Source organism: Tympanuchus pallidicinctus, unplaced genomic scaffold, assembly GCF_026119805.1.
Source record: "Tympanuchus pallidicinctus isolate F22 unplaced genomic scaffold, pur_lepc_1.0 scaffold27, whole genome shotgun sequence".
Taxonomy (NCBI): domain Eukaryota; kingdom Metazoa; phylum Chordata; class Aves; order Galliformes; family Phasianidae; genus Tympanuchus; species Tympanuchus pallidicinctus.
In genome coordinates, this window is record NW_026294744.1 from 7,450,117 (window position 1) to 7,475,904 (window position 25,788).

A 25,788-nucleotide genomic window follows, 5' to 3' on the forward strand; every position below is an offset into this window, starting at 1 on the left:
AAAATAGCATGGAAAATGTAAATTTCACATTGAAGAAGATGCAAGTAGAATACATTCTGCTGCATAAAGCTCCATCTTGGCATGGCCTTTTTAAAGGATAGAGGTACAGTGGCAGTTCCCAATCACCATGAGAACTGCATGAGATCAAAACCTAAACTTTCATTTAATTTACTGCATCTATGCCAGAGCAAGCTACAGCTAATGTGAGTTATGTGGGATGACCAATTATGACTGGAATTAGCACAGAACAGAGCAAAATTGCCCCAAAAGCAGGAGAGTAATTTTACCTTCAGTAGTGGTGTCCTTCAGAGCAGTCTAATACATATACCTCATGTCAGGGAAAAGTTCCTAACAAATCTTAACATTGCCTGTATACTCTTCATTCAAACTGCACATACATGAGTGTGCATTTGTCCCACATACAGGCTGACTCTTATTTTTGCTACTAAACAAGCTGCTTCTGTTTGTGAAGGTCCCACAGTAAATTTTTTATTGCTCAGTCTTCTAATCAACAAATTTCTCACTTCCCATTTGCACCTTTTCCCCTTCTGATACCCTCTCTCATTTTACAAAGGAAAACAGTGAAGATAAAAATGTCAAATACAGAACCAGCAAGGCTAAGTACCAGGTATGATGAGCTCTTTGTCTGAGGATCAAAACAACTACACATGACTGTGGCAAGTCCAATAGAAGCAGCTTATGGAAATGATTTCTCTCTTCCTACTTCCTGCCGTTCTGTTAACAGCTACACCACTTGACCTCCTCAAGCCATGATTTGGCTTTTACTCCAACAAATCCATGAGACAGCAAAGGGTTGGTGGTTTTTCAAAATTATTATTTTTTGGTTACTCAGCTTTGTATTTTCATTTGTGTGTAAGAAAACCATATGCAAGAGATTGTTAGAGAAGTGAACAAGAAGCTGCATTCTCTGAGTGTAAAGTAGGAATAACCTCAAGCTAGTAGCATGGGATATGCCACCTTTTTCTCAGTGTTGGCATATTATCACTGGGGAGTAATTTACTACCTTTTCCAGCTACCGAAATGGATAACAACCTGTTATATAATATGTTATATTATCCTGGGTAAATACTCATTATTCATATTAATACCTGCCTCTGGCCATACTTATTGATCATCTGGCAAGAAGGTGACGTTGTACTGCAAATGCACGCAGCTGATGCTGATGCATTCAGAAAGTATTCACCTGGCTAATGGGGTGCATCTCCAAGTGCATCTGTCTTTCCATCATTTCCCTCACTTCCTGCAAGACTACAGGATTCCCTCAGGAGTCATTAGACCTTCTACTTCTCCATCTACAGAGCTGACAAAGAGATCCCTTTGGACTTCTCCAGCCCACCAGAGAAGGGGAGGGGACATTCACTCTGAAGATTTAAAAAGGTGCCCCCAAACCTTTAGGAGGTCTTGTGACACGTTATTCCAAGAAACGAAGACTGAAGATTTGCTACTGCAATAGGTATGAAGGTGAGTGAAACTCTTTTGGTGTGTGGGTAACATTTAGTTTGCAATTTAAGATTTTTCATGTGAGTATAATATTTCAGGGACTGCGGCTAGTAATTTTAACTTTGAAATAACAGCGAAGGCATATACACATAGTTGTGTTTAGTGTGTTTGAAACCACTGCATTAAAAACATGCTCTAAAAGACAGGATGGAATAAAACACTGTGAATCACAGAGCTAGATGCTCTCTGATGCCCGTCCCTGTTATCGATGCTCCACAAACAAGCAGACATGCAGTTTGTTCACAGAGGATTCATGCTTGGTGCTTTCATTTGCATGTGCTGCATCAGCAAACAAATTAAAAGGATCCAGCAAGCAATCCTCTTGAAGTGTATGTAATTTTGATTGAAGGAAATAGGCTGCTGAGTTTAAAAACTTTTGTTTCCTGAGGAAGTAGTGATGTGCTTTCCCTGCTTTTGTTTGTAGTGGCCAGCCCCTACATTTGCTTATTGTCTGATTTCTATCTTCAGACTTGGTAAAATCAAGATGTACTTTATAACATATTTCCCTGATAGTCTGTACATTATTCCTATTTCTGCAGGATCTAGAGTCCTTGCAAACAGAAGCACAAAAGGTGCTTAACTCAATGGCAGTTCTCACCTTCATGCACCTTTAAGAAGAATAGAGCAAAAAGAATAAGTGTGTTTGATTTAACATTCATCCTCCCATTAGATTGCTGAGTATTGAAGATGAGATAGCTAGAGATCATGGTGAGGTTGGGCAGCAAGACAGGGAGAAAGAAGGAAGAGGAAATACCTTCACATTTAGATTTGAAGTTGAGAAGATTTACAGATCTGAAAAGCTTTTCCTATATCTTGTGGTTCTTTGCTGTGCACAGGGACTGCGTAAACTGACAGCATCTGCATTGGCACTGTTCCTTACAGTGTCCTTCCTATCTTTTTCCTGGAGTGCTCCTCAGGTAAACAGTTGACTTGGGCTGAATGCACAGCTTCTATCTCACAGGTCGGTGCTATTTAATACTTGTAATTGCTAGTAATGTCATACAGTGCTGACATGTCTCTTTACTCTTTTTTTGTCATAAAGGCTCATTTCCAAAGGAGAAACTGGACTCCTCAGGCTATGCTCTATTTGAAGGGTGCACGTAAGTCCTAAGCTCTTTAAATTTTGAGGAGATAACTTGCTATACCGTTGGATTATTCCTGATCTGTTTGGCTGTACCCAAGCAGTAAATTCCTGACGATGCTGTGGAGGTAGAAGTTCTGAAGCCTGCCAAGATGCATTTATCGTTATCTCTTCTTGCCTTTGAAACAGTGGCATTGCCAGTACTATTATTAATTTTTAAAGGGATCCAACTGAAGAAGGCAACTATTGAAAGAATAAAAGCAAGCCAGAAACTACCGAAGATATACACAGTTGGAAGCTTGATTGTGAAACCTATTGGAAAGGCAACTTCCTTAACTGAAATAATCTCAAAGGAGATTTAATACGCACTTGATACATATCATTCCTCATCATTATTCAGGCTTTAATTAAAACATCTTCCCAAGCAATAGGATAACACATTCCTACTACAAGCATCTTGCATTATAGTCAGTATTCAGACCACAAGTGACCTTTTCTAAGAAGAAACTGGATGTCAGGCTTATCAATATTGTGGTATTAAGGTTGTGCAAATTAACTTCCGAGTTTCTGTTATTAGGACAGAGTTGAAGCAGCATTCAAAATAATGTTCTGAGTCTGAGAGACCTTGGTCTCTGATTCAGACCCAGAGCATTTAACAAAAACATTTCTAGTTTTAAAAATTCAATTCCAAATGGAATTGAAAGTTCAAAATGTACCAGGCAAAGCATATGTTAAGGGAGCAAGGTTCCTTCCAATTACAACCACGATATATATAGATATATAAACTACAAAGAACAGTGAGGTAACACCATGTGAAATAAATTCTGCTGACAATTTCTGTTCATGAAAGCAAATAATTCAGCCCCTTAATTTATTTTTTTTTCCAAACTGAGTAATGGATTGTATTGCTTGCATACCAGTCTTCTTCTAATTCTTTTTGAGTTCATGTAGAAAAATTCTTTTAAAAGCAATACCTCATAGGCCAGCAAAGAGACTGAAGGTTCTTGGCTAGCAGTTGAGGAATGACTGAAGAAAACTCTTCCAGACTGTATCTCCTTAAGCAGGATGATACAAGCATGGAAACTTTTGGAACAACACTTTCATGGAATAAAAGATGTTTTGAAGTGTTCTGGTTCAGGATGGGCTATTGCTCGTTTCAAAAGACCTCAGGAGGAATAAACACATCCAATTTTATGCTTGTAGAATTACTGCTGCAATTTTGTGTTTTGAAAACACTACTTTAGTGGTTATAAGGTACCAATTACATCAGATTTGGGAAGTTGTTTTCACTCTTTCCACACTGTTCTTTCAGAGGGACGTAGATTCATCTCAGATGAGAGCCAGCGAAAGGATCTGTATGGGAGAATGCAGCTTGGTAAGTACATGTGCACAGGTGTATATAACACCGATTTTTGCTCAGTTTAGGGGAGAAATCTTTGAGAACAGGAGAAATAATTTTGCTTTTCTGGAATCTTGGTCAAGGAAGCACTTATATGACTTCCTCTCATCATATATACTTTTCACTCCAAAAACCATGTGAAACACAAGACCGTTCTCCTGTGCCTGGTTCTCCTCTCTTGTATACCTATGTGACTTCACTTCCATAAGTGGTGATGTTCCACACAGACTGGGTGTAGAGAGGGATAAGAATCAGTCCCTTTGATTTTCTTTTTTCAGTGGAAAGAAAAATAAATCCAATTATTAATTATGCTGAACAGAAAAAATGACAAAAGTAGAGAACATTGTTCCACGTCAGACAAAGGAAATAACTGTAGCAAAATGAAGAATGCATGAAAAAAGTGAACATTTTTTTAACTTTCTGAAGAATGTTAAAATAACCTCCTTTAGCAAGAAATTGATAAGCTCTTATGTGTTACTCACTTACCAGCCTGACTTTGAGCACATAATGTTGTAAAGGAGAACACAATATATCTCCTTGGGTCTCTAGTTGTAAATACAAAAAAGAAAAGAGCAATATAAAGAAGTCCCAATAAATACAACAAACTGAATGTCTATGATTACTTTTTTTTTAATTCTAGAAACACGCAGCCAAAACACAAATCCTTTATCTCTTTCTGAAGCTGCAGCATTGTTCCTTAGTTCGTTATGGAAAGCTCAAGAAGGTAAACATATGTTTTATATTAAACTGAGCTTTTAAAGGGGAGTTATAAGTACTTTAAATGTACTTTTTAGTAAATGTACTTATAAATATGCTTTAGTATGTACATAACACTTTAATCTAAAAACTTGTCTTTAAATGAAATGTGATTCCAACAGAGTGAATCATATCAAGTTGTACATTTACAGAGTCAAGAACAAGAATAGGAGAAACAACAGTACGCAAACTTTTATGTATTCAGCTTTTCATCTGCTTTTCATATTTTTATTGGTCTAAACTCAAAGGAATGCCTATTCTAAATTAAGAAGTAGAATTAACAGAGAACATGGGGGTTTGGACGAAGTATATGAGCATTTCTGAAGATAAAACAGTGGAAGTGTCCTTTGTCTGTGCACCAAGAAAAAGAGAAAATTCTCTGAAGTTCACAATTCATAAATTTTAGTGATATTTTCCTACCTGCTGTTTCTGTTCCAAGAGAAAGGGGATGGAAACAGCCCCTTAAAAAAAAAGACATCTGAGAGATCTAAGCAAAACCAGCAGCTTGTTTGGACAGAACTCCATGGAATAACACTGAAATTGCAGTAGTAGCCTAACAAAATAATCAAATATATAATAATCAAAAATTGCTGCCTTTAAAATGACAGAAGGCATTATTATTTCAGTTTTCATGTCTTAGCTAATCAGTCACATTACACTAGGGCTGTCCCTGAGGTATATATATATCCTGGAAACTTGAAGTGATTGAACTTTTCCTTATCTACAATTTGTTTTTTCCCATTGTGTCTTGTCTTGCAGTGGAAGAAGAAAACAGTGATCATCCTGGCTACCTGATGGACAATCTATCAAACTGGTGAAATATTTGAAATTTCTTTAACATTTGTATTCCATCTACCCTGAAACCATGATCTGTGTAAACAGTGTTTAACCTCCACTTAAATGCCAAAAAGTTGATGTATATATTCATTGCAACATTTTGAATTTCAAACTGATTAAAACTTCAGCCAAAGAAATCATTTGTGAAGTTCCTGTCTTGTTTAGGTAATATTGTATGTCTCATCCAAAATTTAAGATCCACTGTACCATCTTAGCTGAAAGGATGAATGAATTGTCCTTTGGACAATTACTTCATTAATATCAATTTATCAATAGTTACAGGAAAACATTTTACACCCTTCCACCCAACTGTATATATTAAAGTCTTTTTATTGTTGATAAAGGTAGATTCCTTTACCACTTCACTGCTGGCCCTGTATGTCAACACAGGATCAGGGCATCAAGTAATGACCATGGCATACATACAGACACTTCTGTTGTCATGAGGCATGGTTCTGCTAGAGCTAGTGGAGCCACACTATTTACAAATCTAATGTCAAACATGATAACTGGCACATAGATTATTAATTGCATCATCATTGTACCATTTTGCCAGCCTGTTTTTTAAGCTTTGAAACTGAAATAAACTGAAATCATACATAAACTGGTTCCATGCTGATAAGGATGTATGGAACGTTATTTGCATAGCATTGAGGTCTTACTGGGAAGCCCTCTGTAGTTCTCATGTAATTGAAAAGTCACTACATGATCCCTGCGTCCAAGCAGTTATGTTTTATTTTGTTAGCACACATTAACTATGAGATTGTTTCTCCTCAACATAAAGACATGCATCTGAAGGTACAGGGAAATTAATTTCTACAACAGGCCACAGGCATTTTCAGTAGTTGCTTACAGTTAATATCATCTCAAATTCCCTTTCATCACAATTCCTTTAACATGATCATTTACAAGACGTATCTAGTGATCACATCTTCTAGCATTGCAGTGAAGCTGGGCCTGGAATGATGATAAATAGATGTCTACTAGCTTGATACTACTAGAACATTTTTAGGTAATGAAATGCTGGATCATCCTCAGATCATGTTAAAGCAATTGTGATGAAAGGAAATTTGAGGTGAGATGAGACTTCTTCAGTAAAGCAATGCACTGAAATGCAAGTAAAAATGCCAAGTTTCTTGAAATCAAATTTTTTTTTTTTTTTTTGGAAGAGAAGATCAACTTTCAATCATTATGACCTCTAAATGTTCTTTTGTTCAACTCTCAACCTTTGACTCTGCAAAGTAACTTTTAAAACCACTCCAAGGAAGAACATACACCTTTGAGCTCACAAAGTGCAGCTACTCTCCATTTAGTAAACTGTATGAACATTCGCCAGTACTTTTGCTTTCACTGCATTAATATGAAAAATACTCATTAATTGTAATTATTCGTTACTTTAAAATCATCTGGGACAGTAGAAACTCCTGTAAAATTCATTTCAGATACTGCAGTAAAGCTAGAACAAGGCTTCTGACACGGCATCTTTTTTCAGTGATCCAGATCAGCTTAAGAATGAAAATGCAATTTTAAAAATGATTTTACGTGGCCGAAGATACAGAGTGTGGCACTTAATCGCTTTTACTCTTAATAATCTGTGTAGGAGGACCAGTGCCATTCGGTGACAGTCAAGTGTTTGAAGGGTCAGCGTGTATTCAAAGTAGGCCATCTGACCCTACCTCGCCCCCAAAGAGCAGTGGAGGTAAACAACTCCAGAGGTCAGATCTTCCTACCTGATAAGGAAAAGGCTGAATCAAGTCCTGGAAGGGGCTTTTCTTGAACAGCGTGAGGATTCACAAAAAAGGAAAAATCTCCTTACTAATGTCTTTGTGTTGAAACCCACTTCTAAACATATTTATCCAGCCACTCTGTATCTATGTAAGTTACAGACAGTTGAAACTTGCCAGGCAAATCAGGTGTCTGTTTCTCATTCACAGATTCACTTCGTCCTCAATGCTTTTAAAAAGAAGCTTCATAATCTTTACCAAATGCCGTATGAGGAAAATATATGGATTTGGAATTATTGTAGGATTTTATTTAATGATTAGGTCTTGTCATGTTTTTGTGAGCCTTGTTATATCAGTATTCCGCGTAATAATATCACATAGTGCGCTGGGAGTTAAGTAGCTAGTAGTGCTGTTCTGTGGATTGTTGCTATTTCAGCCCTTCATCTACTGGCAGCACCGGGCCTCAGGCAGCCCAGGACACCATTCACCAAGGCAGCCTGGGCTCTTTGCTGCTTCAGCCTGGTGTCCAGCAGGACTCCTAGGTCCGCTCCAGCTGGCTAACCCCAGCTGTCATGTGCTCCGGGGATGTTCCCCCCAGGTGCAGAGATTTGCCCTTCCCCTGTCATGGGGTCCCTGTCTGGGATGCAACAGTGCCAGCAGTGGCTTGGCAGCAGGAGAAAGGGGAGAAAGCATCGAGGATGAGGAAGCAACAACGGCTGTGCCGTTAGCAATGCCAACACGTATTTTTGCGGTTTGTCTTTCTACTTTATTTGCATGGTGGAATTGGACACTGATGGCAAGGGTCCATTGGGGCCGGCGTGTGTCCCAGCTGTCAGATCATTATGATCCCTTTGATCATTATGGTCCCTTTCAACCCAGTCCATTTCCATGATTCTGTGATTCTGTGATTCTGTGAGTCTACAATTCTACGTTTCTGTGATTCTACGATTCCAGGATTCTATGATTCTGTGATTCTACGATTCTATGATTCTTTGATGGTTGGACTTGATGACCTCAGTGGTCATTTGCAACCTTAATGATTCTACAATTCCATCATTCTTAGGCTACAGGAGGAAGTCCGGCAGGCTCTCCACGTGCAATTCTGCTATTGTATGATATTCTATAGTTTTTAGGAAAGAAACTATTCATTCTAGAGTTGACTGTAAAATGGATTTGAAGAGTGCTACACTCCAACTGAGAAGGAGATTTTTGCTATGATGGGGATTGTGCTGCTTCCAAGGTAATCAGTAGTGAAATGCTGCTCCTTCCATTACCTTATCTGACAGTGCTAATCTGGATGTTTAAAGGAACAGGTCCCTCTACCCATTAGTCTACTGATTCCACTAGGATTAAGTGGTTTGTGTTGATTATACAATGACCTTGGATGGAGAACCTCAGTTTTTCAGGAATCTTAGTAGTGATCATGGATGGGCCTGAAAATAAAAATTTTGGAACATCACCAGGAGAATTATTGCGTGCTAAAGAGGTCCCATTATACAATAAACTACTAGAAAATGAAAAGAAATTTGCACTGTTCACAGATGGAACATGTTGTATTGTGGGGAAGCATCACAGATGGAAATCTTCTATATGGAGCCCTATGCAGCAGGTTGCAGAGGCCACCAATTTGCAGAGGTAAAGGCCATCCAGCTGGCCTTAGATATTGCTGAATGCGAGAGGTGGCCAGTGCTTTATCATTGTACTGACTCATGGACAGTGGTAAGTGCTTTATGGGAATAGTTATGGAAGTGGGAACAAAAAAACTGGCAACGGAGTAAACTTATTTGGGCAGCTGAATTGTGGAAAGACATTGCTGCCTGAATAAAGATTACTGTTGTAAAAGTGTGTCACGCAGATGCTCATGCGCCAAAGCACTGGGGTACTGAAAAACAACAAAATAACCATCAGATAGACTGAGCTGCCAAAACTGAGGTGGCTCAAATGGACTTAGACTGACAAAACAAGCATGAATTATTTCTAGTTATGTTGGCCCATGAAACCATCAAGGAAGAAATGCAACATGTAAATGGGGTAGAGACCAAGGAGTGGACTTAACTATGAACACTATTGCACGAGTTATTCAAGACTGTGAAACATGCACTGCAATTGAAGAAAACCAGGAGGATGAAACCTCTCTGGGGGTGAGGGCGATTCCAGAAGTATAAATATGGGGAGGCGTGGCAGCTTGATTGTATCACCTTGCCACGATCTTGCAGTGGTGTTATGTGCTTACCATGATGGAGGCAACCACTGGGTTGCTTGAAACATATGCAGTACCCCATGCTACCGCCTGAAACACCATATTGGGTCTTGAGAAACAAGTACTGTTGCAACATGGCACTCCAGAAAGAATTGAATCTGATAATGGGACTCATTTCAAAAATTCTCTTTAAATTCTTGGCCAAATATCATGGTATTGAGTGAATTTATCATGCACCTTTGTCATGCACCATCTTCTGGTAAAATCAAACTATACAATGTTATTAAAAAGTATGTTGAACATAATGGGTGATGAAACATTTAAGCATAGGGAGAATCATTTGACAGAAGCCACCTGGCTGATGGCTTGAGGATCTATGAATTGAGATGCTCCTGCCCAATCCAGTTCCCTACATACTGTAGAGTGAGATAAGGACTCTGTAGTACATGTAAAGAGCACGCTGGGAAAAGTGGTTTTGGTCTTTCCAGTTCCTGGGTCCACTTGGTGGGTGACACAGGAAAATCAGGATGTTCAATGTGTACCACAAGGGAATTTGATGTTGAGGGAGTGTAGTCAGTGATTCCACATACATATATATGTGTATATATATGTTTGTATGTGTGTAATGCATGTTAATCATTGTTTGTATATATATAGTAAGCATGATGTACTAATGTGGAATAAGGGGTGGAATGTCATGGGTTTATGATTTTTGTTATTGGCATTCCATATCATAACATCATATAGAGCACTGGGAGTTAAAGAGCGAATGCTCCAGTTTCATGGATTGTCGATAGTTCAGAGTATACCTGTCTCAGAAGAGAAAAAGAACTACATCTCCCAGAGGACTTTTTATTGTTCTGTTTCCATTTCCCATTTAGAGGGAACGATAAAACTGTTCACAAGTCGTGAGATGGTCCCCTTTCCTTTCTGCTCATCTCTGTGGTGTGTGCTCTCTAGCAGTCTTGCCTTCAGCATTAGAGTAAGGCCTTCAGTTTTTGGACACTCTCATTTCATTTGATTTATTAGCTTCAATTCCAATTATATTGTATTATATTGTGTCACCTTGCATTCCAGTATCTTATCTAGTAAATTAACTTGCATCCTCAGATCATTGCTGCTGTTCTCTTTTTGGTCCATCTCCCTACTTTTTCCCCTTTCTCACCCTCAGGTTGTGGTCCATGGGTTCCCCCGGCCCCATTAGTCACATAACTGGACCAAACTGACCCATAAACTGTTGGCAGATCTCTTCCAAGAAATAGAAATAGAGCCCAAACCAGCAGGCAATTGGAAGAACTAAAATTACACCGCTTTGAATTGTTCTGTGGCATATCTTTGTCTGCATGTGCAGCTGCTAATTAAGTTAATTTTCTCATTCTCTTTAGACAAGTCACATTCATTTCCTCTCTGAACTAGTTTGTTAACAAACTCAATGTAAAACATGATGAAAACAATTAAAGAGACATACCAGAGGAGTCAGAAAATAAACAATCTGCTGTTTATTGTGGGTCTAAAGGACTTCAAGAAGATGACTTCATTTGTATCTATAATTCAAATGACCACCTCATAAGACTTTAAATTGTTCCACAGTGTGTTTTAATCCAAGACACTTCCATGTGCTGTAAAAAATGTTTCAAATGATGCAAGTTTACAATAAGGTAAACAGCATAAGGAAAGATAAAGACCATTTTCTTCTCAGTTTTTTACCTCTGACAAGATTTCTCCAGTGTAACACTTTTTTTCTCTAAATTTTCTGAGCTCTGGCTTAAAGATTATGTTAGTTTGGGAGGAGGGAGTGAGGGACATAAATGAAGGAAGAATTCATTTGGAACAACCATTGCAGAACTATCAGCATGAACTAATATTAGTGTAGATGATTATGCAGACAAAGGTGTGATCTACACTTTAGATAAGCTTAAGGAGACTGTTACATTCTCTAAGTTTACTAAGCTTGATAAAATTCTTCTACTTCTGAGGAGCATAGAAGAATTGTCATTTAAACTACTTTCAAGATGAAGAAAAATTAGGCTTCCCAACAGTGTAGATCGTGTCATTTAAGATTCTCCTAAAATATAACATACTGTCCTTAATACAAAGCTTGCAATGCCTACTTTACTCTTAAATACATGGAGAGACTCTGCGTGGATGGAGAGTAACACATTCAGTTCCTGAACTCTCCATGCTGTTTCTTCTTTCCTTGTGGCAATACTCCAAGCGAAAATGGAGACTTGATATTTTGCCTATCCCTTTCAGCTTCCTCATCCTCATCGTATCTTTCATCCTCATCTTCATCTTCGGCTTCACTATGATGAGGGCTGGAATGCTGAGAGACAGAAGGCGATGGTGGCACTGATGAAGGTCTTGGGAACCTGAAACCTTCCGTCTGGCAGAGAGAGAATCAAATTGCATACAAATTACCACAGTGTTCCTTAATTGATTGTGTATAGCAATTTAAGACTGTCATTGCTACAAAGCAAATCATGGGTAATGGATGTAAACTAGACTGCTTTGCACTCCAAAAATAAATTCCCTTGAACACAGATCCCTTAAATCCTGCTCTGCTAGAAAGTGCTTGTATGCCAGTGATCTTTAGCTGGTGTCATAAAAGATAGGCTTTCTTTCCAGCATGGTTTCTTGTAAAATACGATAATCTTTACTGAGCTTTAAAATCCTCACTATTACATTAAATCCTTCTAAGTTCTGTAGTCAGAATGTGCTGAATTCAGAATCTGTCTGAAGTTTGAACAGTTTTCTAGTTATAATGCCAACATCTGCAGAACTAGAGCCAAACAAAGAGTTTTGGCCTAAGCCTCCTTTCTCATTCTCATTTCAAAATACAAGTTGCTCTGGTGGTTTCTGTAGATTTAGTTCAAATAGCATGGAATTTAGACTGGGTCCCTTTTCAAACTGATGCTATTATGCGTTATACATGAAGTGACTGGAAGTGTGCCTATAAACTGACCCCTTGAAATTACAGCCAGTCTCCTCCTCACATCCTCTGTTTAGATTAATGCAATATTTTGTGTCCTTTTTTTTCCCCTAGTTACACTTTCCCAACTGCTCTTCAATAGTTGAGTTTGTACCGAACTTCTCCATGGGGTTAACTGGAGGAAAAATTAGGGACTCTCTTCTAACAGAAATTGCAAAGGCCAATTCCTCAGTTAGTCTATAGTGGCATAGACCCACCCATGTCACTCTAGATCATCTGAAGAACTGCTTCTGTATTGCACACGGTACCCTTACTGATTGCATATGACACCATTATAAGTTCTGATTGGAGCTTGGGTCTATAACTAGAGGTTTTAACTGTGAGTTAACTTCCCTATAGTTAAGTAAAACCTTATTGACTCTCTCTCTCTCTCACACACACATTTTCTTTCTCTCTGTAAAGTAACTGAAAATGCAGATGAATTCATCTCTGAAAAGCAGATTTTACCTTTGGTGGAGCACATGGTTCCATCTCAAATTTATCAGGGAATGTTCTGCTGAGGGCCAAGTGTCTAGCGTGCATGTAATACTGCAACATAAAAGAGAAATCTTTACAAGTCAAGGAAGTCTTGGCTAGATTAAAAAAAAAAAAAGGAACAAAGAATGAGTATCTTCTCAAAGATGGTGATGAACAATGGCCGAACACAAGATAAGCCAAATGGTACTGATATTTGTAAAAAATGTATTACTGGGAAATAGCAATACTGAAGCAGAAGGTGTACCAAGATGGAAACCAGCACTCATGACGGTTGGTGCAGTTCAGAGTTGCAGAGTGACTAGTATTTATCTCTCAACATATAACAGGGTCTTTTTTATCCAGAGAATTTTACATCTTTAAATATACATGTGTATACACTCAAACTTTGGGTTCATCCTCGCATAGGAAGACTGTGTAACCGTTAAAAAGAAGAAATATTTATGAGTTTGATGAGGTGTGACATTAAAGGATTTGGCAAAAATAGTTGAGAATCTACTATAATCACCAGTCACCATCACCTGTACTGAAAATAATAGCTTGTGTCAGTCTTACACAGTGTTAGCAGTCATACACAGAAATATTCTCACACAGATACCAACACAGAACAAGATCTAAAATAGTTACAAAACTGATAAATGTGCATCCATCCACTTCTTTTTTCCTGTAGATTTAAGAACGTTGCTTTGCTAATTTCTTCTTAGTAGGTGGTACCGTAGTGTTTTCTACATCAAATTAAAAACTCTATTTTGTTTTAATGCACAGATTTAGTGCACAGGAGTGCTGATGAGCCACAAGGTCTAGCAGCGTTTTAGGAAGAACAGATAGAATTCTTGAAAGACTACAGAGCACAGATCCTACTCACTGTACAGTTGCCAGGGTTCTCAGAGACATAAGCTTTTTGTACTGAAGTTGGCATAAGAAGTAGAAAGAGATCACTGTGTCTGGCTTCTGCTCTAACATATTCAGTTAAGTTATGCCTATCCTTACCACAGGACAATGGAAGAATTACACCAAACTATAAAGGCAGCCATCATCTTTAGCACCTCTGACAGGTGCTTTTCAGAACAGGAATGCCTCCTTGCATTGTAGCATGATGCTGAAGACAGAGTGTCTGGAATTTTTAATACCTCTATTAATAGTTTCACACACCCTGCCTAGGTATCTCCAGTCCAACAGATCTGAGAGCCTCTCAGTTCGGTTTCTTTGGATGATCCTCTGGCGACGGGACTGCTGACAAAATCCATACAGGAACTGAGTCAGCTGGTTGCATGACTCATCAGGTGAGCGGAACCTCCTGTCAACTATGTAGATGCCTAAAGGATACAAAGAAAATGTGAAGATAAGCTGAACTGAAAGTGGAATCTGACCTCTTACATTTCCATTCTACTGTCTGTCACTTAGTCTTACAAATATTACCTAAGATGTGTCACTGCCCACATCTATGTTTTTGCAGAGTAGAGCAAATGACCCATCTCTCTACCTGTAACCTTTCTAAAGGTTTTCAAAGACATGTCTAGCCAAGCAGGTGTAGATATATTCTGCAGCTGGCCCTATCCCTTCCAGTAGGTCAGGATATAATTGGGGCTAGCGTGGAGATGTTTCCATTTGATTGTACAGACAAGCCAATGTGCTTAGTAAGATGCTTTAGTTTGGTCACATTCTCAATATTGTCTTCATGTACTGGGATTTGGCTGTACTCCTCACCACAATTTAATGAGGGATCATTTTTCTAGTTTAATGAGCAGATTCTTATCTGTAAGTAGGCTCCTTTTATTGTCAAAGGCTTATTTTTAGTGTACAAGATAATTTACTGTTTGTTTGATGAGGGCATGCCTCACTGTTCCCAAAGTCCCAGCATATCCTTCTTGGACTACTCAAAGGCATTTTCACTGCTTCTTTTGAAGGTCTCCAAGTGTTCCAGTGTAACTAGAGGTATTGAAGGGATGTGTGGGATAAAGAGGGCTGAGTTTGAAACAACAGAGCAAACAAAAGATTAAAGATAACAGACAGAGAACCTGGAAAAAAAAATGGATAAATATCAAAGCTTGAATAGCTTGCTCAACATCACCAGAGTTTTGGAGCTCTGAATGTATTTTCCTAATGCACTGTACTAGTAAAAACATGAAATTCAGAAGCTGAAGCATTGTTGCTGTGGTTTTGCTTCCTAATTCAGAGGCACTATTTTGATATGGTGTTAAAAAATTTTACCATAAGCAGCTGGGTCAGCAACATGTTCCTGCATGAAACAGCCGAATCCAGAAAGGTTTGTGGTCACACTGGGAATACCCATCACAGTACATTCAGCTGCCAAAAGAAATAGATAAAAAAAAATTTGGCAATATAAGGCAATATGTTTGTAATATAAAGCAATATGTTTTGAATGGTTTCACCCCATGAGAAAAAAAGAAAATGAAATAGACGAACAGAAGGTCCCATAAAACTAGAGCTGCTCTGAAAAAATCAAGGGAAAACTATAATGCTTTGTTGTGGATTAAAGGGAAAAGAAAAGAGAAAGAAAAATAAAGGATTTTTAAAGAGAAAATTTCATACTGTTTTTGCAAATATATTTTTGTGTTTTCCAGTAGCTAAACTGAAAAAATCACAGGATTCTAGTGTTGAAACAGAGAATCGTGATACCTGGCCTGGACTGTCTGCATTTTAAACTGAAGCCTGTTGCACACAAATGTTAATTAGGTGATTCATTACTATTTGAAAAATTGATTCTCCTAATTGCAAGAGTGTGCAATACGTTGTATGTTATTAGGTGCTTTTAAACTAGTCTCTATAGTAACAACAGAGAAAACATTAAGTTTGAATTGCTTTCAAAGTACTTGTGGAATCAGCTTTACAAATTTATAAAATGCATGCCTCTTTTGTAGTTATTTCTATCATTGTTGTGAGTAAGAATAACTTTTTACTCCTGCTTAAAGAGTTTCTGCTGATGAATATTAAGCCTAACCTAAAGCAACAAACATAGGAAGTAAAATACTCCAACTGAAATGCTGAAAGCCATCTACATGGCCTTCCTTCATATGACAATGAAGCTGATACAGCAGAGCTACAAATCCACCAAAAAAGAACACTTTCTGTTTCAGGGAGAATTAAATGGATATATCAACAAAGAGAATCTGTTCTGCATTAGCAAAAGAAATAACTCTTTTAACAAGTGTAAATTGCAGCTTTCCTCAAACTGCTAAGTAGTAGTCTAACTTTTCTGGTCAGGTTACTTTAAAATTTAATTTCAAAATCGTCCCTGGCTGCCACATTTTCCTTATACTTCAGCTGAGACTAAAACAGAAAGAGAAAGTGCCAGAATCCAAAACTTGCATTGGAATTAGATAGCTCTCTTAAGTAGTGAGAAATAGCTCTGGAGAATGATCAACTTCACAAAACTTTTATTCTGATTCACAGGCTTACCGTGAATTCACTTCAGAGGAGCATCCAAATGTTCAGATGTGTATCAAGATTACAGAAGATATTTTGCAAGACATACAAAATAAAACAGGCACCTAGGCTTTGATCTTGATAGACATTCAAGTTTATGGTTTGTACTGATTTCATTAGGTGTTAAGTACCCATTGTAAGTCTGGGTAAATTTTTTTGAACCTAAAACTAAATGTTTTCTGTATCTTTAAAAAATTTCCCTTTAAGTCTGTGAGAATATCTATTACTTCATGTAGGTATTTGTGGTAAATATCTTAGATGTGGTGTTACATACACATACCAAACTTAATTGCTATCTTGAATTAAACCCACTGAAGTATGTCTGCTGGCAGCATCAGAATTCTTGCTCTATTCTCTGTTTTTCAATATGCACATTCTTCTAAATCTTTTAAAAATCCCCTATGCAAATTAAAAATTATATTTAAAAATGACTTTTTCATTTTATTTTATTTTGTTCTAAAGCCACAGAAAATTGAAAGATTACATGTTAGTATGGAAAAGGGTCCAGCGCAGGGACAAATTTGAGTAGCTGTCAGTCAGTAGATGCCATTTAATACCACCTGGCCCCCAAATTTTTTCAGCAGTAAGACCTTTGCACTGCAGAGGAAACAGAGTCGAAAGAGTTTTTTCAGCACTCTAGAAGAAACTGGCTTTAAATCTATTCTGCATCAGCAGAACGGGTATTCATCTTTTGATACCTATTAAAATGTACAGATTGCCTACCTGGAGTGTAACCCCAGGGCTCATAGTATGATGGAAATACACCCAAGTGACAACCTCTAACAAATTCTTCGTAGTCCAAGGGCAGCAACGGGCTTGTCGAAGAAAGAAACTCTGGATGTACTATTACCTGGATATTCAAAAATTACATTAGAGGTGAAAGAGAAGCATCATCAGTGCATTGCATTTATCAGTAAGCTTCAGTAATTTTTTTCACTTTGGTCTTCTTCTGAACACTTGGACAATACCTTCCTTGTCCATCCTGTTATCTAATTCAATTTCCACACTAAAATGCATTATCTTGTAACCTGTCTGCATGTAGTCTTGTCCTGGAAATAATACTGATAATGAACACTATTTTCTGAATGGGTCTTTGGCATTGTTCTTCTTGCTCAAGAAGAGCCATGCACATTGTTGATTATGCCTAAGGCTGTAACATTTAGCAGTACTACATTGGTTTTCTTGGTCTGTTGTACCACAATATTGAATATTGGGATGTTTTCTTCCAGAAGAGGCCTCATAAGAATACAGTGCTCCAGAGCACCCAGCTGAAAAATAGGAATGCCTGCAGTTCTCAGAGGATAGCTGAAACCAGATGTATTATAATGCCATCATCATAATTCTGGACTTGGGCTAACTGATGTTGCTGAAAGACTAAGCTTATTAGCTTAGGCTAATATCCCTCTTCCAGGACCCAAGCTAATTTGTTTGCGTGACTCTGCTGGGTTTGAGGTCACTGCCCCATATTCCACTGTCAAGCAGAGAAGCACCTTGTATAGCCTGCCCAATCAGCTCAGGGAGAAAGGATTATGAGGGAAGGGTTAAACCTTCTCTGGGCCTTTCTTCCTTGCATTTACATACTCTGAACATCATTCCATGTCAGGGATATGCCTTTCTCTGTTCTTAATAATATAATCATGTTACTCTCTTTGGTAAATTGTATTCAACCAGTAAATGGCTTGTAAACTCATTATGCAAGCTTATTTGATCCCAAGGAATCAAGTAAGATTTTTCATTGGCATCACTGTAGCTTTTTCATATGCTAACTGTGTCTTCATGGACGTGTAATACACGTCTCAAGATGACTTTCTCTTTCAACTTTACAGAATTTTTATCCATGACATTCAGCTTATTAGGTGCTAAGCCTGTTGGTATAGTAGGTAATTTTCCTGTTGTAATGCCAGTTTTGTACAACCTATCCAGTCAAGCCTATTGAGAAGCAGGAGGAGGTGTCTACGGTATTACATGCAATTTACTGACTAATTATTCAAACAGTTTGTATTCTATTCTCAGAGCTCACTGGATCATTATTCCTGGAAAGGGGGCAAGAGGGAAGAAATAGTACATTACTGACTCTCTATCAGGAATTCGACTGTTCTTTCTATGCTAATGATCCAGATTCAGACTCTTTAATTCCATTTTATATCTAGAATGAGAAAACAGCAGAAGGTACCTTTACTCTGTCTGTTCGGTTGTTGAAAAGGCCAATACGTCGGATGGTATTGAGTATGGGATCATTGCCATCGTCAATCATGTTGTGGGTGGTCACCGGAGGCAGACAGTGTCGCTTAAAAGAGAAAAGACAATCCTTGAGCCAGGCAAAGCTCCCGGAAAAGTGTCCTGTTACCATTTTCTGAGGTTAGTGGAAGACACTGGGAAATTTTGCTTTTAATGTGGATGGCTTTTTACCATTTCATTTGAAGACATGAACGGAACATTGTTTTTTTACAGAGCCCAGGACACAAAATAGACCATAGAAGCTGTCACAGGCTAATTTACCTCAAAAGAAATGTATTTGCATTAACTTTAGAAATGCCTACCATTTATTTCTACTTGTCTTCTGTGGCAGAGGATTGACCTTAACTCTCCTAAGGGATTGAATTTACATCTTTCATTAAAATGGAATAATTCAAGCTTCAGAAACAATGCAAAGACTTTGAACTTTGTATAAAGGAAAAGAGTTTTCTCAGCATTGGTGTCCTGCATGTGACTGGGGGAAGATTTGCAGATTTGCCAAAATAATTATTTTGCATCAGACTTTCCTCAAAAACAATCACAGATGATCTTTAAATGTTACCAATGAAAAACTTTTGTTGTTGTTGTTAAAAACTTTTTTTTTTTTTTTTTTTCAAAGCACACATGTCATACACAATCCTTGTACACAGCTGTGCTTAACTTACACAGTAGATTTTCATATAAATAATTTGCTTTCTGACCTGAGTTGAAAAGATGGCTCTTTTCATAATGGTTATATCATCCCGGTCAAGAATCTTGCTCAAGTCTGGAATTTCTCCTCTGCGGAGGCAACACAGAGCCTAGTTTACCAAATGATTTACTATCAGTCCTTCTGAGAAATAGCATTATGAGTTTACATTAAAGATGCTTAAAAAAAAAAAAAAAAAAAAAGAAGAAATAAACAAGGTCTGATCCGAAGTCTGCTGATGTCAACCTGAATCTTTCCTTAGTTTTCCTGTCCCTTCTACGCTCCCTACAATTTATTCTCCCACAAAATTGCTATCCTTCCAATTAGCTTACAGAAAACTCCAAAAGGAATTTTTGTTTTGTTTTGTTTTTCAATCACACTTTATTTTTGCTGAAGTTTCAGTCCTCTTAGCTCTGGATGATTCACTTCCAGCTCACATCAGCTGTCTTTTGAAAGGATACGACCAATTCAGTAACCCATATTTGTCTCGGGTGCTCATTTTTGTCCATGAGTAATTCTCAGCATTACATAAACATCCCCCATGTCTCTTAAGATCCTTTACAATATGGGATGTTAGTACCTTTAATTTTTTCATCTGTGGTTTGCCTATCATACAACTATCCTGTATGCAGCACAGAGGGTCCCATACCCTTCTCCTATATCCTTTCTGTATACCCCATTATTTCTTAGACAAAGAGTAGAACCACCAAATCACTATAGGTAAGCCATGCGAATATGTGGCCCTGCAAGACAGGACAAAGTAACCTATACACTCACTTTAGTAAGGCATTGTAGAGTTTCTTTCCAAACTTTTCTTTCACAGATTGTGCAGTGTCCCTAGGAAAATAAATACATTTATGTATAAACATGAGAATCCTTTTCAAAGACAGAATAAAACATATCCCTGCTGCTGTAAATAATATTGTGCTTTTGTGTGCTGGTGGAACCAAAAATGCAGAAGCAGAGGTTTAATTCTCAAATGTCTTTTACCCAACCAGCAGCCATGACTCATTTCAGTGCAACAGAGGATACAATCTGTACCCAATGATGAACTAACTGCTAAAGCCAGAAACAGAACTCACTAATGATTATTTCCAGCACTTTGATCAGTAGGCCACACTTTCATCTCAGCTATGAAAAAGAAGACATATATGTGACTCTAAGTAGAGAAATAGACATTGAAGGCCCAGATGTTTTCAGTTTAACTTGACCTTATGAGCAATACAAGAGGTTAAAAAAATGGTGATTTTAAAGCAAGATTCTTCCTTCCATTTCAGCCCTGTTCTTTCACTTAATTTTTTTTTTTTTTTTTAATAAGGGTTGGATTAACAAGTAATTTGGCATAAGTCATTTTGGAAATTAAACATCTTTCTGGAAAGCCCTGCCCATGTTTTAAGCTAATGATAAAGCCTGTGACAGAAGTGTTATATTTTCGTTCAGAAAGAACTTGAGTGAACAACCATTCTTAAAGCAAAGAGCCATATCATCCTGATCCTAGAAGAAAGAGCTTGGAAGTACAGCTGAAAGCAGTGCTCTCAAGACAGCAAATACACTCTCAGTCTGACTAAAATGCCCACTTTCATGGGACTTTTCCTGCTTTTCTGATTTCTAAGAATTAGACTTTGGACTTGGACAAAATTTGTTGAGTGAAATTCTAAACTTTACCAAGCTCAAAAACCACATACTTATTTTTAGTTGCTCTCTCTCGGCTCACATTGATACAATAGTAGATGACTTAATTCTCTGTGAGCTGTGAAGCAGCTAAATGTCAAAACAAATTGATTCAAATACCAGCAAGCTAGCCCACTCATGGCTATGTTTTATTGACTCATGCCTTGAACAATCTCCAAAACTTAACCCAGATAGGATAGGCTGCTGTTTCATAAGCAGAAGAAATATTTTATATCCCATGTCAGCCATCATCTATTTCTTGATAACTGCCATCCCTGTACTTAACTTCTGTGGCATCCTTAAAATCAAATCAATTAATATTATTATTTAACAGTGATATCAAGTGTTTTTTTTTACAGCAGCTCACATGATGATCGTGGCATTGTTGCACTGAAGGACACAGAGGATCTTTTACTTTTCACAGAAGACAGTGGGAAGAACATCTGGAAACAGAACTTTTTGCATGATTTCACACCTTTTGGTTTACTTTTACAGTTGCCATTGTGCCTGTATTTCTGAGTATCAGAGAAACAGCCATGTAATAGAGATACAACTGGGAAAAATCTCTGCAAATTGCATTTTATTTAAACTTTCCTAATATATAGTATTTATTTAATATATACCTGTTGTATTGCATTCAAACATTACATGCATTAAATTAAAAATATGGCAGAGGCAAAAAGGGCCCATTGAAAGCATGGCTGTCTCTCACTGCACTCACATTAGTTTACTGAAGTTGATGTAGAGCCAGAATCTTGCCCTATGACAGCAACAACACTCCATCCATTTAATTCTGTTCAGGCTTCAATGGTATTTCTCCCTGGATGGTCAGTTCCTGCATACACTTTCTCATTAAAAGCTCTGGATATATTACAGCACTTTAGCCATCCACACTTGAAGATAATTGTGTAAATCCTCTGCACATCCACAGAAGGTGTTGGCCAATTTCAAAAGATGGTTTTGCTTGCCCATTTTAGACTCTTCCTGAGGTTGTAGAGGATGAGTCGTGATCTGGAATGAACCATCACTTTCTACTGCCAATGAAGGCTGCTCAGAGGCACTGCTTTTTAGTGAACAATCAGTTCCAACATCTACCTTTGTGGCATCCATTTTCAGAGTGGCAAAACTTTTTCTGAAAATCCCCAAAGTCACTGTTTGATGACTCCAGAGATAATCTAGAAAGCAAACAGATTTCTCATATCTGACTTCTTTCTCAAGAACAGTCAGAGCTAGATATTCCAATAACCCTTAAACTATTTCTGTTGCTGCGTCTGTGCAATTTCATTATTCTTTAATCAAAGGTTTCAACTTGTCTCCTGATACCCAGAAATTCAGCCATTATTATCTGCTGGAGGTTATCTGGTTATCTGCTGGAGGCAGTTAAGAAGATATATATAATTTTAAACAGTATTCTTTTCGTAATCTGTACCTTTTATATACAGATCTCTGAGTCATTTCTATTTCTATAATTTTATAACTAAGGAATTGGCATCTGAAAGAGGTTAAACACAGTGAGAAACACGTATCAAGGCAGAAGCTAGGAGCTTTTGTCCATTAGCTTAAAAATCAGCTTCCTTACTTCTGCAGTAGAAGTATTTAACTGTTTTGCTCATCTGATAGGGTGTACATTTTAATTTCCCTGATTACATAATTAATCTGTAAATACGCTGAATGAAATTACATTTTCCACTTTTTCTTTAAACAAAATTAATCCTTCATTTTCTTGATTTTCTTTGAATATCACCATTCAGTTCTATGATGTGTTTCAGTCTGAAAGTACCTCACGTATCTCCTCCTGTGTAGAATCACAGAATAGTTAAAGGGAGATGAGGTTCAACGGTTGAATTCTATTTTGCTTTTTTGTTTGGAAAGTAGTAAAATAATTTTTTTTAAAAAAAAAAACAACCTTGTAAACTCATAACAAACTGTGACAAGAAGAAAGAACATTAATCTTCATCAGAAACATCAATATGTCTCCCTAATCAAGGTTCTCAGTGAAAATGGCAATTACCAGAGCTGCTTCCGGACTGCTTGTCCTTTCAGGGTTTCCACATTGAAATTGTTTGTCTTTGCTGGCATAATGAAGAACACAACAACTGTAACATCACTCTTATGTACCTGAACAGACATGAGATGGAGAGAAAAAATTAAAACTCACCACTGGGTATCAAAGACCACGTTAACACTACAAAATAGTCACAGCAAAACCCAGCAGACTTTCACTGGTCATTCAGGAAGGCTCTGATCTTACTCTTCTCCCTTTAGCTGTCAAGTTTTTATCAAGTCAGGAATATAACTGAGAATAGATACCGATAAACAGGTATCAGTTGCTCAATTCCAGTTTGATCAACGTGGATCTTCCTGGCTTCTCATGGTTTAGTAAAGCATGGCTTAGGATATGAATATAAACAGCAAAAAAATAAAAATAAAAATAAAAATTAAAAATAAAAATAAAAATAAAAATAAAAATTAAAAATAAAAATAAAAATAAAAATAAAAATAAAAATAAAAATAAAAATAAAAATAAAAATAAAAATAAAAATAGCAAACAGATTTTCTCATGTGACATAAACTTGGTTGGCTTAAAGGAGTGAGAAACTAGTTTACTAGATGAAGAGTGCACAGATGTGGGGCAGGGGACTCCATACAGCAAGCAGAACAATCTTCTGCAGCAATGCCCCAGGTGTATATTCTAAAAGAGTTATTATCAGAAACCACTGTATATCTGAATCCCTAACACAGAACCTGCCAGACACACACACAAAAAAAACACAAGTAACCTCTTGCTCATTTCTTACATCTGGCTACTCCAAAGGCAAAAAGCACGAAATGTAAAATCCAACCCTTTGGTTATAGATGGTTTCATTTACTTCTCTTGTGCATAAACAAGTTTCAGAAGATCAAGTTCCTGAGAGACTCCTCATATGGAGCAGAACAAGACTGGACTCTCGTCAGCAGCTCTTTAAAGGAAAGCTAAGAGTAAACTACTCAGAGCTGTAAAAATTATTATGAATTGCTTCCACTCTATAAACATTGGACAAATAAAAATACTGTTGGTGTGCTTCTATCAGATGGAGGTACAAAAAAACGTGTAGTGTAAAATAATAGGATTCACTTATGATTTGAAGTTTCTTCCCTTTCTTTAGGGCAGCTCAAAAGTCTATATGCTATTATATTAATGTATATTAACAAACTGTCATAACGTATACAGTTTGTCTTCAAAGTATCAAAGTATCCAATGCTGAGCATTTCTGAGGTTCAGGCACACTACTGGAGCCTAGTTTAAGTTTCACCATCATTTTCAGGCTCACAAATAGTAAGAGTATCCTTCTGATCCCAGCCAAAATCCCCTTCAGAAGTAATTACAGAGCAAGTGTTCTTTGAATAGTTTTGGATGAAATCTGGAGCTGGCAAGCGCGTTGTAACAGTAAAACAATAAAGCCATCTTTAATTTATGGGAAAATAATTTAAGCTATTAGCATAAAAATATTTTTAAAATTGTATTATTATGTGATTTTTTTAATCTTCTTTCTGATAGGTGCACTTTCAGAGTAAACTCTTAAATCATATTTTTAGTATTTTTCTTTAAAAACAAGGGTGGCAACCACAAATTAACTTCTTGAGCTAGGAATCAATTATTTTTAAGCAATCTGGCATTGTTGTATGCTTTGATGATTCAGGGAGATAGCTGTATGAAAAGCCTGAATGTGCTATAATTATTTTCCTGTAAACCAGAGTATGAAATAGAAACTATCGCACATGACTTCTATAATACAGTAAGTTTTCTACATTTCCAGAAGCTTACTTACCCTCAGCAAAAAGTTTAGTCTTGATAAGGCTTCTAGAAACATATCAGCTCCTTTGTTGGAAAATTCATATCTCCCAGCAATGAAGAAAAATAAGGTATTTTCAAGACTGAAGTCAAGGTGGCTGAAACCAAGTGAACAAACAGACAAGCATGAAAGTATTTTTCAAGATGTAATCATACAAAAGACACGTTTTTCTATTATGGAGAAATTTATTACCCCAGGAAAATAATGAAAGAGAGGCTTTTCTTCACATCAAAGTGACTATCAATCTGATAAAGTCCATCTTGGGTAAATAATGAAAATAATCAAGATCTTCTGCCTGATCCCACAAAGTCTTAAGCAGAGTTAGAGCTGGTATCTGAAATTCCTTCAGTTTCTGTCTGAGAAATCCCAGACAGATATTTGACTAAGTTGGTAACAATTCACTTCCTTTATGAAGTATTTGATAGACATATTGGCTTGTTTTTTTGCTTTAAATAGTGTTGGAAAATCATTGCTAAATCTGGAAAAGTAAAAGCATACCCATAGAAATGACCTCGAATGAACTCCTGAATCCTAGCCTTGTACATGGAATGCAAATTCTGAAATTCATGCATTGCTGAAAACTTCTTAATGTTCAAGCCATTTGGAGTGACAACATCTGGAAAAGCAGAGAAAAGGCAGAGGCAAACATCTTCAGAGTCAGAGAAATTCTTAAGGAAAGAACAAGTGTGCCTTCCAATGGCAGTATGTGAACAGTTAATACATAGTCTTATCACTCATGGCTCGAGAACAGCACTGCCTAATACAATGGTTTTTGTTAGTTTTCTCCACAAAGCTATTACATGTTATATTCCACTCTCTACAACATTGAAGTGCCTTTCTTTTGACCTGTACTCAATGTTAATATAAACCCTGCTCGATATAAAGGTCCTTGTTGTCCTCTCAAGACTGAATTTATGCCTCCACTTAGCCATT

At 37.3% G+C, this 25,788-nt stretch overlaps 2 protein-coding genes across 4 annotated transcripts in view; one reads left to right on the forward strand and one right to left on the reverse strand.

The window, feature by feature from the left end:
• The first annotated feature begins 1,476 nt into the window (after positions 1-1,476).
• On the forward strand, positions 1,477-5,575 carry SPX (spexin hormone). The gene is made up of 6 exons (XM_052690514.1): positions 1,477-1,482; positions 2,358-2,438; positions 2,564-2,621; positions 3,915-3,977; positions 4,642-4,725; positions 5,517-5,575. The coding sequence occupies exons 1-6, from the start codon at positions 1,477-1,479 to the stop codon at positions 5,573-5,575; spliced, it is 351 nt and encodes a 116-aa protein (XP_052546474.1).
• Positions 5,576-10,994: 5,419 nt separating this feature from the next.
• GYS2 (glycogen synthase 2) overlaps positions 10,995-25,788 on the reverse strand; it is a 41,429-nt gene continuing 26,635 nt past the window's right edge. For all 3 annotated transcript variants that reach the window (XM_052690610.1, XM_052690609.1, XM_052690608.1), the window contains 11 exons: positions 25,354-25,471; positions 24,832-24,952; positions 23,034-23,140; positions 20,129-20,188; positions 19,365-19,443; positions 18,602-18,715; positions 17,152-17,278; positions 15,193-15,288; positions 14,134-14,297; positions 12,955-13,035; positions 10,995-11,901 (listed from right to left, as the gene is read on the reverse strand). In XM_052690610.1, the coding sequence (XP_052546570.1) occupies positions 11,680-11,901; positions 12,955-13,035; positions 14,134-14,297; positions 15,193-15,288; positions 17,152-17,278; positions 18,602-18,715; positions 19,365-19,443; positions 20,129-20,188; positions 23,034-23,140; positions 24,832-24,952; positions 25,354-25,471 (1,289 nt within the window). In that variant the 3' untranslated portion in view covers positions 10,995-11,679. The remainder of the gene's footprint in view (positions 11,902-12,954; positions 13,036-14,133; positions 14,298-15,192; positions 15,289-17,151; positions 17,279-18,601; positions 18,716-19,364; positions 19,444-20,128; positions 20,189-23,033; positions 23,141-24,831; positions 24,953-25,353; positions 25,472-25,788) is intronic.